Here is a 13,484-nt window from a genome sequence, read left to right as displayed (position 1 = left end):
AGTACTCATGTCTTTAAGCTAGTAAGTCGCTTGAGTTATGCATGTTCACAATCAGATTACCATAGGCAAAAAATGTTGTAAAAATGTTATTTCTATAAACACATTATCAACTTTGTTAAGGCAAGGAGAGAAAATAATCCCTGTTCTAACTATACATGATTTCACATTTCCTTCAATTTTCGCCCGAGGGAATAAGGTGTGGGATTGGTGATTCTGACACGATATGACAGAAGGGAGTGAATTTTTGCAAAGTATTAATATCCCCAATTATCGATAGATAATTCATTATGGTGATTGGTGATAAAAGACATATTCCATTTTTATTATCGGATTAACAGGTGAATAATAATGTTGATTAAGGAGGTAGTTATAGTAAAGAAAAGGATTTTTTGTCCTTGGGTTTCCAGCTACGGTTTCAAAGGACTCAGATCTTAGAAGTTAAAAAATATACTCCAGAATCAGCAACCAAAGTGAATTACGCTCAAATTCTGTTGATTCTGTTACCTAGAGTATAAATTTGAAGGCAATATTTAGTTGCAACGTTATTTTCCTCAAAAATCATATTGGTGTTTCACCGTCTCACTTATTTTCTGCTAAGTCAGTCACTGAGTGTTTCAGCGCGAGGTTTGGTAAAGTTAGATGAGAGCAGAGCCTGTATATAGCCAGTTATGTAAATGTAACTTTCTCTTTTCGGGACAGAGTGGGGGTTCTTCTTCTCATGCCACATTGTATTTCGGGATTGTTTTTAAATGCACGAATGGGATGCCTGGAGGCTTAACTCAAATTTGAACCATTTAAGCATTTAATATTAGCCCAACGAAATCAGGGCGAAATTAAGTCCACAGATTTATGTAATCTCTAAAATCGATAAATACAAGGTATTCTGCAACTCTGTGTTATTTTAATAGCATTTCCGAAGCTGAATTGATTTCGTTAAGCGAGTACTAAAAACGTATACCTTTCAAAACAATATTTCAAAAATACTGGCATATAAGGCTCCATTAAGACCTGTGTAATTGGGAATATTCAGCTCGCAGTTGCGAAAAGGTTGCCAATACAAGCTATAAGTAAATTAAATTCATATTTTAAATTTTCCACTCGGTGGAATCGACCCATCTTCGTGTCTAAACTTTTCTAAACCGACCAAATCCTTTCTAGACATACTAATGGAATGGCTGATATAGGGCACCCACAATGGATTTTATGTGATCACTCAGAAAAATCGGAAGCAATTCACAATCAGAGTAGTAAAGGAGAATATTCCCTCCCTCCCCTCTTTTCGCCGCTGGTTGCGCTGCCGTCTCCCTCGCCCCAGTGCGCATGCGTCATCAGTGCCTTTCGGGAGGCGGCAACGGGCGGGCTACTAAAGGTTTAGTGCACGTGCGGCCGACCTCCCAGTAGCAAGGTGTGTGTGGTATTTGACTGTGTTAATTTTTTGCCTACCTTTTCGCAATGTGCTCCTTTTGGATGTAGCGAATTCCAAATCGATAACGCGCGCTGTTCGTTTCGTTTTTGTGGTTCAAGAGAGTTTTCAAGTTGTTCATCAACACAGCTTTGGATTCTCAACGTCCTGCTGCTATGTCGCACGTGCTAGGATTTATGTTCCTAACCTGCGTGTTCGTCTCTTCGAATTCTGGTGAGTTATGTACACGTCATTTGTGCGTAGCTGATTAAAAGAGAATTTCCGTTATTATTTATTTGTATTTTCCATTATTATTATTTATTATACCGTTATATTTTGGCAGCATTGACTCTAGGGGACAACATGCAAATGTAATATTCGTGTGTTGAACTATTAGTTTTCTGAAATGATGCACCACTAAGTCAGGGTCAAATGGTCCTTCATACCATCAACGCTGGTAAAAAAAAAACTAGCCTGTTCCTTGAAAATGCTGTTGTCTTTAGCAATGATCGCCATAGATTTCTTATGATGGTATACTATGGTACAATATTTTTTAAATGCTCCATGATTATTTGCGCCGAATGAATTCCACTTGTCTGTCTCATTTCGGAAATTGACGCTTTTAATGTTTCACGATTTAATGTCCTTATTAGCATCTCAGGTTACTTCGGCCCAAGGTGATTTTAGCCGCTTTAAAGCATTTTAAGAATAGATAGGGCCAAAGAAAGACTTGTATTCAAGGGTAAAGCAATAAATTTAATAGAAAAACACATTTTAGATGCGGTTTAAGTTAAACGTATTTGTTTTAAGGAAAGTAAAAATGTATTAAATTGTTAGTGTTGTTATATTTTTAATTTTTTTACATATTTAACTTTAAAATAATTGAATAAAATAGCTTCCTTTTTTAAATCCTTATCTATGAAAATATAATAGAGGTACATAACTTAACGTGGAAGGTTACTACCTACATCGCAACCTCGGCCGAGATGGAGCTGGAGAACCCGACCCGTTGGATTGCCGAGTAACTGTCCACGATTCTATACGCCGGGAAAGCCTACGGTCGTTCTTCACGTAACTTATCCTGTGACCCCCAACGGACACAGCATGTTGATTACAGTATTTTTTTAAATTGAATAAATGAATATATGCCGACATATGGTGATACATGGTGATTCATATTTACATAATGACATTTTAAAATGTTTAAAATAAGTTTCTATACATTTATTCGGTTATACCAGCGAAAGAGCTGTAGCCGAAAACAGGACAGATATGATAAATAAACACTAAAATGTAGGCCTACTACCCACTTTGACTCAGAAAAAAAGAACACAACATGCATGTAAAAGATTTATAATGGGTAAAAAACAATTTTGGCAAAAGTACAACCTACTTTGTCTCAGGAAAAAGCTGGGCCAAAGTAGATCTTAATTTTGAGGTTAGGAGATATGTTGCTATTTTGAAATTTGTACATAAAAATCTTATTACTAATTAAAATCTCAACGATAACAATGTCATAACTATATAATAGTGCTTATATTTAGATACTTTCCAGACTTATAACAGATGTAGAGCTATTTTCACAAACAAAACTTTAAGAGCACAGAAAAACACGTGGTTGCACAAAGAATAGAAAACCAATAGTGCTAATCCAAGGAGTGAACAGTCAATGCTTCGAGTACATCGCTAAAAGCTTGATGTCGCATCCTAGTGGAAACTGCTGGGATCAGTCGAAAAACTGTTCCCTAAAGGTAATCAAATTGAGCTGTATTTTTTTCTCAGTTTGGACCAAAGAAGGACAGCAGGGCCATAGAAACCCACGTTTACGGTACCCTAGTTTTCATGTTTCAAAAATTGGTGCCGGATACTTTAACTTCTCCGTTGTTATTATCTACCAGTTGGGTATTTAATTAATGCTTGCTTGGCCGAGGATAATGGACAAGTAGTAAGTGAATCTGCCCTCGTAATTGGTCGAGGAAAGATATTTTTGACGACCCCCGTCGTATCATTCCATTTTCTTCATGTTTTAATTTATTATTCTTTGTTTCTTAGTCAGTTAAAAATTGTCCTAAGTTTTACAATTGACTTGGGGACTGAACTGACGCCCCATACCTTACTTGAGACACAAAAATGATTTATTCTCCCGTATTCTTAAGAAATTTTCTATTAAATCAATGCTATAGGTTGCTGTTGCCACTAAGTAATATTACTGAAAGCTTTAAAATTTCTTTTCTATTATGCTTGGTGCGCGATAGGTTTTCTGAGAATAGTGCCCCACCCAAGTGTTTCCCGTTATCTCGACGAGTTGATTTCCACGCCTGCTTTTCCATTTCTCATGTTATATGAATTTAATCTTGCTGCGACCCATCTACTTCCAGTCAATACTCCTTCTCCCCTTCTCTTCTCTATTCAATTACATTTCCTTGTGGGAGGATACTTTTATAAGCACTACATAAGGTGCTTTTCTGTCGCGAACAAACTAAGTGTAATTACCTACCTAGTGAAACAGAAAGGAAGTTTGGAAGAATAATGGGATATGTCGTTTCAATTTTGGGAATGAAACATACCATATTTTATGGAAGCCGTGAGCCTACTACATCTGCTTTTGCGAAAGTACAATGTGCTATGGGGAAAAAAGTATCCCAAGATAATTTGTGCCGCCACTATCGTTTAGCGGAAAAATAGGTTTCCTTTACAGTGGGTTTTTATTCTTTAGCCGACGAGGGAATTCCAGCAAGGGAAATAATGCCCATTCATTCGTCATCCATATGCGACGGAATAGTGGGTATCCCTCAACATTATTGTCTCGATAAGGTCCCAAATCTGTGGAATGGCATAATTTGCGTATTGGAAGCGTCTCCTCGAATTAGACTTCGCAAGTCTCTACGAAACGACAACATCCGACGGATTACCTTCTCAAAATACGAAATACCACGTAGAGTTTTTTTCTAAGAAAAATATACAGTCAAATATCATATTATATGGTTTACGTATTTGGATTCAGTTGTACTTGAAGACACATTAGCTTTCCTAGGAAGACTGACCAGTTCTTTTACAGAACTTTTTTATTTGAATTAAGAAAGGATATCAGTCCCCTTTTGGGATGCGGTTTAGTGTTGTGAAGATGGCGAAAGTAGCAGACTTAATTGATACAAGATTAACAGTAGCTGGAGTATCCACGAAAATGAATTTAAATATATGCAGCGTGTATTAATGGTAAAGACATTAGAAAATTTGAGAAGTTTAGGGAGACTACTTTCGGAGCATAAATTATGTGTCATCGAGACTGTTTAAAAATAGCTAAATAACGCAAAGGAATACAGAAAAAAATAGTTGCATCAATACTTTTTCTGGTTTGCAAGATAAACTGAAAATGGCATATAGAGATGCTTTTTAAAGCATTTAGCATTATTCTTCATACTTTCAAAAGAAGCTAACACTTAGCTGCTTTCCGTATCTAGATAATATTGTCCTCATGTAATTTGTGACGAGAGAGGATGGGCTTGGAGCACATTTCAAGATTTGCGCGTGTGTAAGAGCAAGTGCGAAGCATCGAAGGAAAGGAGAGTGAGAAGGGAAGGGTGTGGAGGGTGGGGATAAGAAAGGCGCGATAGTTAAGTAGAACGTCAATTTTAAGGATATTGAATGCTCCCTCCACGAATACTACAAGAGGTTCTATCAAGTAGGTTCTAAATGTGTTGTCACCGACCGCGCATTTAATTGGGTTTGCATAAGTCGCTACTCGCGTCGCTGACCGGCTAAGTAATCCTAGTTTCACGCTGGAAATAAGGTAAAATTAGGAATGTTAAATGTCGAAGACCATACTGCAAAATATTGGAAAAAAGTGGATCGCATTGAACTCATCACTGCACCGCGGACATTTTTGAAAGCTGATTAAAACGCGATCGAAGTGGGACCAGAAATTAGCGTAGTGGCGTAATGTAGCCTTCTATGGAATTTAATTGGGCCTCCTCTAAGCAAACCCCTGGGCTCCCTTAAACTACTTACCAGCTCAAAATACGCTTGGGGTAGGTTGTTGGGCGAGGGACAATCTTTGTAGCTAACATAAAGTACGCATTTGAATTTCCCCCGTTTCTGCGGGTGATATACCGGGCGGGAAAGGAAACCAATTTTCTAGCAGAATGATAGTGACAGTGGTAGTTTTGGAAAAAATTTGGTGGGATAGGTACTTGTTGTCGATACTAGTGGCACATGTTATAACTACAGAAAAAGTGAGTTTTTATGTATGATTATTGAATTTTTTTTTCATAATTGTAAAATTAAAAAATGATTATTTTACACATCGTGATCGATACGCTCTATGACTCAGTATTTTTTTTCATTTGTTTTGCTCAATCGTTAATTACCCTCGCCTTCCTCCCTGTCGTACTTTATTTATTTTCCTCTGAGTGAATTTTTTAAATTCAGTTTTTTTTTCGAGTAAATTCGTTTGGTTTACGTTGTCCAAATTCCTGTTTTGAAGTAAATTAAGCTTTAGGTTATCCTGAGGGACGTAAAATTCTCATTATTCCCAAGTTTTCATGCTACATACCAGAATAATGCAGTTATTAACTGCCGAAATTATTAAAGCATGAAATATTTTTTGTCATTGCGCTGTTGCGTTTTCTTGGGGTAGGTGCCTATTTTATGTGGATGAATAATTATATAATTCTAAAACCTTTGTGGGATAAAAATATGGTGGATGTAAAGTGAAATTCAGGAAGATATGCTTTCTGCGTGATCTAAATCATGCCGTAAATTATTTCGTATTTGACTATATCCCAATGCCGCATTCCCTCTGTACGTCTGATGGATCAAGTACATAGGCTTGCTCCGTCACTATCCTTTACTCATCCCTCTTTCATGTTTTGTTAGCCCACACTCAATCTAATCCTTTTAAATCACTGGAGTTTCTTCAGCCTAAGAATAACGATTTGATTCGTCCATCCCAATACATTGAAGTGTGGTTTAGTACCTCAAATTTTTACAAAGAAACCTTGTCGTCTCTGTTTTTGGTCTGTACTTGTAATACATTAGATTACTATCGTGTTACTTCATTGGTGATCGTATGCAGCTGTCCGTTTCCCTTGGGCAGCTGTGGGTTTCCCTACGTATTCCTTTCCTTGTTGAAAAAACTACTGATGGAGGATGACACGTACAGTGAGTCTTCTTGTTATTTTTTTAACTTGCCACACAATGAATGAAACTATCACTTGATTATTGTACTACGTACGTAGGTAGTGTTTAGATGTCCATTACGATGGGTCAAATCTCCTATGTATTAGTCTTTCTTGGAACAATTCAATGGTGAGTAATATGTCAAATGCTTTATGGGCGAAAGAAGCGTAACATTCTTTTTACAGTAGGAGCTATGGGCTGCCGTTGTCGCGTTACAATGGAATGCTTGCGACCCCTATTTCATCGATGGGTAAAATTGTTTGCATCGGGATTCATGCGTGCATTGTTCCCGATGAGGGCGTTACTCTCTCGTGACGACACCCCCAATGCCTTCTCTCCCTCTCTCGTATGGAAATGGAATCAATGCCTAACTGCAGTAAAATCTTGTTAGGACATCAAAGAGATATCTGAATAGTAATTGGAACGGATATCCGGGCAGAATGCGGACTCAAAAGAGTCATTATTATTTTTACCGCGGCTACAGTTCTGGGTTCACTACCCTTATCACTCCGCCACTCACTAGTCCCCTATAATCCCAAAACTCGATCCTACGCTTTTCATACGAAACTGTCATCAAAGCATTTCACGAGAATTATTTTCATTTCAATATTCTGTGCTTCTTGTTCTAATGTTTTTTGACGTGATAGCACAAAGTCATTTTTTTGTGCAGGTACTCAAGAACCGTTTTTTTTTTCAATTAATCCCATATATACTTTATTCCATCATATAACTTCTTTATAATCGAGGTATGCTATCTTTTCCTCTGGTTGGATTCACCTACAGCTACGCATGAATTGACTCATGGCTTTAAATATTAACTGTTATTTTGTTTATCTCGTATTATTTTTGCGATTCCCGCATTCTTTATTTTCTTCTAAGTATAACGTTATTAATCTCTTTCGATCCCAGCTAATGACTACTGTCCGCCGCAGTTTTAAGCATCTTAGCCTTCAAGGAAACGAGTAATTTCGAATGGCGTATTCTGATAATTTCAAATCCTCGTAAAGAAGGTTCTCAGAAAGGTATCCCAGTTGTCCTGTACATTTTCCTCATTCTGTATTATCCCCGTCTATATCTGGCCTTCTCTGAATTTTGTTTTCCTGCCTATTCTCCATATTTGGTCCTTGATATCGAAATGTTACTCGACATAGTATTTAAAGAAGAGTTCCCTTTTAGTCCTACCATGGATGAAGAAAGAATTTTAATACTTTCTTCCTATCCTAAACCTCTTTTATCTCCATATTCTTCTTATTTACTCAATTTTACAGATTTATATTGATCTTGTATGCCGTTTAACTCATCCTTGGTTAATTCGACGTTCACTTTTTCCATGTGTGGCCTAAGCTATATTAACTTCATTGTATCAGTAGACAGTGGCGCCGACTCCATGGGGCTTGAGGGGGCCCGAGCCCCCTCAATAATTCGTTATGGGTGTGAGGAAAAAAGTGTCAGGCTTGTCGATTTTCCCCGGAGTGTCCAGATATCGAGATTGGAGTTCTCACTGTTCTAATATTGATCATATGACTCTTCTAAAATTCTTAAAAACTTAAAACTCACTACTTATAAAATTTCCCGGAGAAAGATCCCCGGTTTGAGACCCCCAATATTTTGTGCAAGTCGGCGTCCATGTCAGTAGAGTTGTCATAACAATTTTTGAAATATGTCATTAGTAACTGTTGCCGTGATAATATGTTTCCCCTCTATTCTTTAATTAACTTAAAACATCGTTTATTCTTGCTTATTACACACTGATCATGCCACTTCAAGAGATTTTTCTGCTTCAACATTTCCATTTTTCATGCCTACGACTTCTAACTTCATTTTTCGGTGTATTCATTTTCTTGTATCCTCATTCCTATTGTTTTGTCACATATTTTTGTCTTTTCTATTTCTTGCGCCTCAGATTCTTGTACTTTCTACCAAAGTAGTATCACTCATCAAAACTATTGACTTATGAAAAACTATTGTCTCATATTACATTCCGATCCGTTCACTACCTATGGCCTAGTTATTCAGATTATCCCTCATCTATCTTGGTGTTGACTTCGGCATCTTCACTTGTTTTCGGCTGATTCAACCATCAATGCCGAACATTTGTGCTTGCTGCCGGCAAAGTAATTTGTTTACGGCTTTTATACGATCAGCAGATGTGTAACTTTCAGTCTGAGATGGTTGGATGTGCTTTGAAAATCAATGCTCTATCGGTAACGGCTTTCCTTGATAGTATCTTATCCGAAGAGACCTTTCATGTTCCCAAAGGGTTGAGTCATTGCGAAATAAGTCCCTTCTTAAATATGTCATAAAAGGGCTTTTATTTGGAAATTAAGGGATTCAGTTAATTCTGAAAGAGAGAAAACTAGTATTTGGAAAAATTAAGAAAATGGCTTGGAGTCTTGTAGACGCCGCGCGACCAACGGAGGGTTAAAACTGCAGGTTAATTCATATGAAATAAAAAATTCTTATTCCATGCGAATTACACCTACTTCTGTGGCTTTTTCGAGTGTTTTTGATTAATTATGAAAATGATTTGAATCACGAATAAACTGAGGAACTTGCTTACCGCTTAGTTATTTTCGATTAAGATAGTGTTCCATAAATAAAAAGATCGATATTTTTCATTTACTAGATTCGTGGCCTAATATGTGAGCTATTCGTGGCGAAAAATTGATGGCATAACCCTTTCCCACATGAGCCGATGATGAAATCATGCGGAGCGGATAACCACTTCTCCCCTGGTCTTTGGCCTCGCGTCACTTAGCTCGTTGATGCTTGCACTTTTGTTAGCGGTTCCTTTTCTCAAAGAACGATTCTCCCTAATTTCCCCCTAATCGCTGTACCTTACTCTTTACCACTAACTCATGAGAAGTAGCTGTCAGCTCTCACGTTAGTTTTGTCCTAAAATTATGAAAGAACGGATGAATGAGGAAAATTTTTTTTCGTCGAAATTTATCTTTGCTATGCCTCAGTGGTGTTTTTAATGAATTTGTGTCTGTTGTTTTGTGTCTGAGCAAACAATCCCCTTAAATTACTGGTAGTCATCGTGATGGTACCAATAAGGGGCAATGCATTTAAAATTGACCTTTTGGCACTTCTGTTTTTTCCTAAGAAAATTGGTGAACTATAAAATTAATAGGTCATACATAGGTGGGGAATTAAATAAGGTGAGAGTAAAAGTTAGACTTGAGGGCCTCTGATGACTAGATAAGGATGTTAGTGATGCAATACTGGAACTCATTAATTATCCTTGTATAATTGTCTACATGTTTTATTTTTTTTACTCTTCTGTTTCCTTATTTTTTAGCTGTTAAAGTGAAAATATGCCTTGGAATTTAGATCGGAAATAATCGTATTTAGTGGGGCTCTTGTGCCTTCGAAAGGATTAAAGGAAAATCAACGTGCCATCGGAGGTGGATGAGGGCTAAATTGCATATCTTCCTATTGACCGGCATGCCAGGGAGAACGCTAGGAATTTTTCATATAGAGGGATGAATGGTCTATTGGTTTTCGGAGGAGGCAGGAGCGAATAAGTGATGCCAATTTGCGATTCCAGGCGGAAATAGATTAGGGACACGGATGCGTTGAACGGCTTTTGGTTCGTTGCCAGCCTTAATTTAATTTCCATGCCATTTATCCTCCATTTTGAAGCTAAGGTACTCAGAGAAACTCAACCCATCATCGTTTTTACTGCTTCCCTCAACCGTCACAGAACAGCAAAGGTTTTTGCTAATTTTGTTTTGGAGGTCCGTGCTATTTTATCAACGCTGGAAGTTTCTTTAAACCCGAAAAATAATTGGTGATGAGTGTGAAATGTATGTTTTAGACTAGTCAATTTTGAGTGAAATAACCCATGAGCCATGAGTAATGGACTTTATAGGGGATTATTTTTTATGCTAAGTGACCGTAACGGGCCTCAAATTACACGCCAAAAATTTAGAAAACGCCATGGCGTCGTTGAGGAAGACACTTGCACAAATAATTAGAAGTAATGTCTCAATTGATATTAAGCTGTTGTCGCAGCTGTTTCCTCGAATGATGGTGTTGTTTTTGCACTCACAAATTTCGGTGTGAATAACATTTGAAGAAATGTTGTTCATTTCAATTGGTTTTGAATTTGATGCGCTACGAAATTATTTGGATATTTATGACGCTATCTATGTATTAAGTATGTGCCTGAAAGGTAGGTCGCGACTGAGCTGAGCCATTGGGGGGTATTCTGAAATTGTGGCTCCCTTCATATTCAGTTCTTTATCCTGTTCTAATTTACCTTTTCCATTTAAACTTTAAAACTGTATCCCCCTCATGTTTTTTAAAAAAATTATTTATTTCTGTCATTTTTCAGGTGAGTGATATTTTCCAAAATATCATCTGCAAAGCTGCCGCATTACAACAAGGTTGTTAAGGACAAGGTATGGTCCAATTATTTGACTTTTAATGATAAGTTCGGCTTTTTGTTTTTAAGCTCTTCGGGGAGTTATGACTGAGTTATGAAGGGATCTTCGTCCTCAGAAATTGTGCTCTTATTAATGATTATCCCTCGATCAGTGTGATTTACTTGACGAGGCAAAAACGAGAAAGTTAAGCGTGGAATCTCTTAGTTTCCAGGCACTTTTATTTCACGTTACTAAGTTTAATTTTTCTCGGAGTATAGTTGTAATGAATTCTCGTCTATCTAAGGGCGTTTATTTGCTATTACGACGATTTCTGGATTATGGATCTGAGTGAATGATATGAATCTTTTGTGGTGGTATATAAATCTGCGCAAAGCTTTCAAATATGACTTAGGGCTACTTGATTGCATAAACTAGTATATTCTGTCATATATTTCAAAAATATGTAGAATAAAACAATGATATCCCCCATATCTTTGTCATACTTAATCGCAGGTTTATAATTCTTTTGAAGCTCATCTTGGAAGCGTGAAAAAACTAGGCTTTTTCAATGCCATTTCGCTGCTTTTGTGCTTACTGTGTCTTTATTGGCCCGGAGAGATTTGATGGAAATAATGTTTTGTGCTCACGAGATTCTAACTCTATCACAAAGAAATTAAAACTCATTAATTCCACAATACGTAGCACTTTAAATTAATCATCCGGGTTTCACTTAGTGCAGGCAAGCATTACTGCCGTCTTTTCTTTCAAATTTTATCAAGTTGAAAGTATCTACTCACTATTGATGAAAGTAAATTTTAAACGTATATGAAGTAGGCAGTTACGAGTTTCGGGGTGGAAGTTTGGTGGTTCGAGGCAGCATCGTCAGTGATCAAGTTTCAGGTATCTTTCTCGGATATTAGTTTCTGAGTCACGCCCTCCCTTAAATTTTCAATGTATATGCTATATTAAGCGGCATACACTGCCTTTCTATCGGAAGTTATTAGCTATTTCGATTATAGGCCTGATTAGAGTTCTACCCTCTTCCATACCGAACGTGGAAGTGGAGCATTGGTACACATCCATTTGGTACTCCTTGCTGGTGCGGTTCATCCTAGATTCTCCCTGTGGCTCGATCGTCACTCCCGTGCAGCTTCTCGCACAAGAGAAACACCACCTGGCCGGAATCTGTTTGTCAGCACCAATATCCCACATCGCATGTACACAGCCGGAGGGATCCCTTAAGCCAGGGGCGAGTTGGACGCTAGAACGATGACCCAATACTACAAGTGCGTCGCGTCGGCAGTCCCCGCAATCTATGCATAGCTAGCGATGAAGCCTCCCTTGGCTCTGGCTCTAGTCCTCCCAATCGTCTTCTCCATTCCTAGGTCGAGCAATGGTTTCAAACCTTTGGGCCTGTATCTGTCTTCGTTGGCTCTTACCAAACCCAGAATAATTATTTTGAGAAATTATTTTTTATGCTCATGGGAACAAAAATAAAATGGGGCAATAATAGCATGGTGCCCAAACGTACATGTTTTGGAAATTTTATTGGCACTGAAACCAACCACTGTCCCTGTCCTTTGAAATCATTGATGTATTTCACACAAACTCTTACACACGTATAATACCCCCGCAACAGACCCCTACAGGCGGCTTTCGGGGTAGTATGTAAATAAAGACAATGGCGTAAGAATGAAAAAAACGTGATTTGAAAGGCAAGTGATTCCGCTTATGGTATTCGTGAATAGTATTCGTTATGGGATGAATTTCTTTTATCCATGTAAATATTATTTTGAATAAACCCAATCGGTCGAGCATTTCTGCAGTCTGTTTTTTTTCAACTTTTATCAATTTGAAACAATCTATTCGATATCGATGAAAGTAAATTTGAAACGCATATGAAGTAGGAATGTACGGGTTTCTGTATGGAAGTAGGGCGGTGTAACGCAGGACACGGAATAAGAGGGAAAAGTGGTAGCCATGATGGATAGCCTGGACTGTTCTCCATAAATGCCTCGTTTTTAATGGAACGTGACCCGCATTCTTATGCTTGAATTTCCTCCATTGTAACACTCAGAGCGCAACCCTTTGCGCTATTTTTTTAAATTCCTGAGGATGCGCCCTGAAATGGCCGCTACAGTGACAAGGAAAAATGCGCTGCTGGAAGAGAAACTTTCAACTCGTGACAGATCGCGCTGCGAAAACCTACGCACCAAATATTTAAACACTTTTTATATCCCTCTGGACTAATGGAACATAACACCAAGCAAGAGCTCAGAAAAATATCCTAGTTTTTCATATTATTTTGCTTCAGTTACAGAGTTGCAGAGTCCGGCCAGTGGAAATAAAGGCGTAAATATCGCGGTTGGTGTATCATACCACAAATTTTAAATTGAAAAAAGGTGATTTTTTTCAATATTTGTTATTGTTATGAAATTTAGCAAATGATTCCAAATATTTTTTCCACACTTCAGGGAAATAAAATCCACGATGGAATCACTGGTGTACGGCATTCTTAAGTCTTAGTGAAGTTT

General features: G+C 37.7%; 1 protein-coding gene across 2 annotated transcripts in view; it reads left to right on the top strand.

Annotated features, from left to right (window-relative positions):
* The window catches only part of LOC124169252, a 512,664-nt gene that overhangs the window by 169,212 nt on the left and 329,968 nt on the right, over window positions 1-13,484 (top strand). Inside the window, exon 1 of one of the 2 annotated variants that reach the window (XM_046547832.1) lies at window positions 1,492-1,636. The exons of the other annotated variant lie outside the window; for it this stretch is intronic. Coding sequence (XP_046403788.1) covers window positions 1,579-1,636 — 58 coding nt within the window. The 5' untranslated portion in view covers window positions 1,492-1,578. Of the gene's footprint in view, window positions 1-1,491; window positions 1,637-13,484 lie in introns of those variants that run through there. 2 annotated transcript variants of the gene reach the window in all.

Source organism: Ischnura elegans, chromosome 1 (genome assembly GCF_921293095.1).
Source record: "Ischnura elegans chromosome 1, ioIscEleg1.1, whole genome shotgun sequence".
Lineage (NCBI taxonomy): Eukaryota > Metazoa > Arthropoda > Insecta > Odonata > Coenagrionidae > Ischnura > Ischnura elegans.
This window is presented reverse-complemented; position numbering and strand designations above follow the sequence as displayed.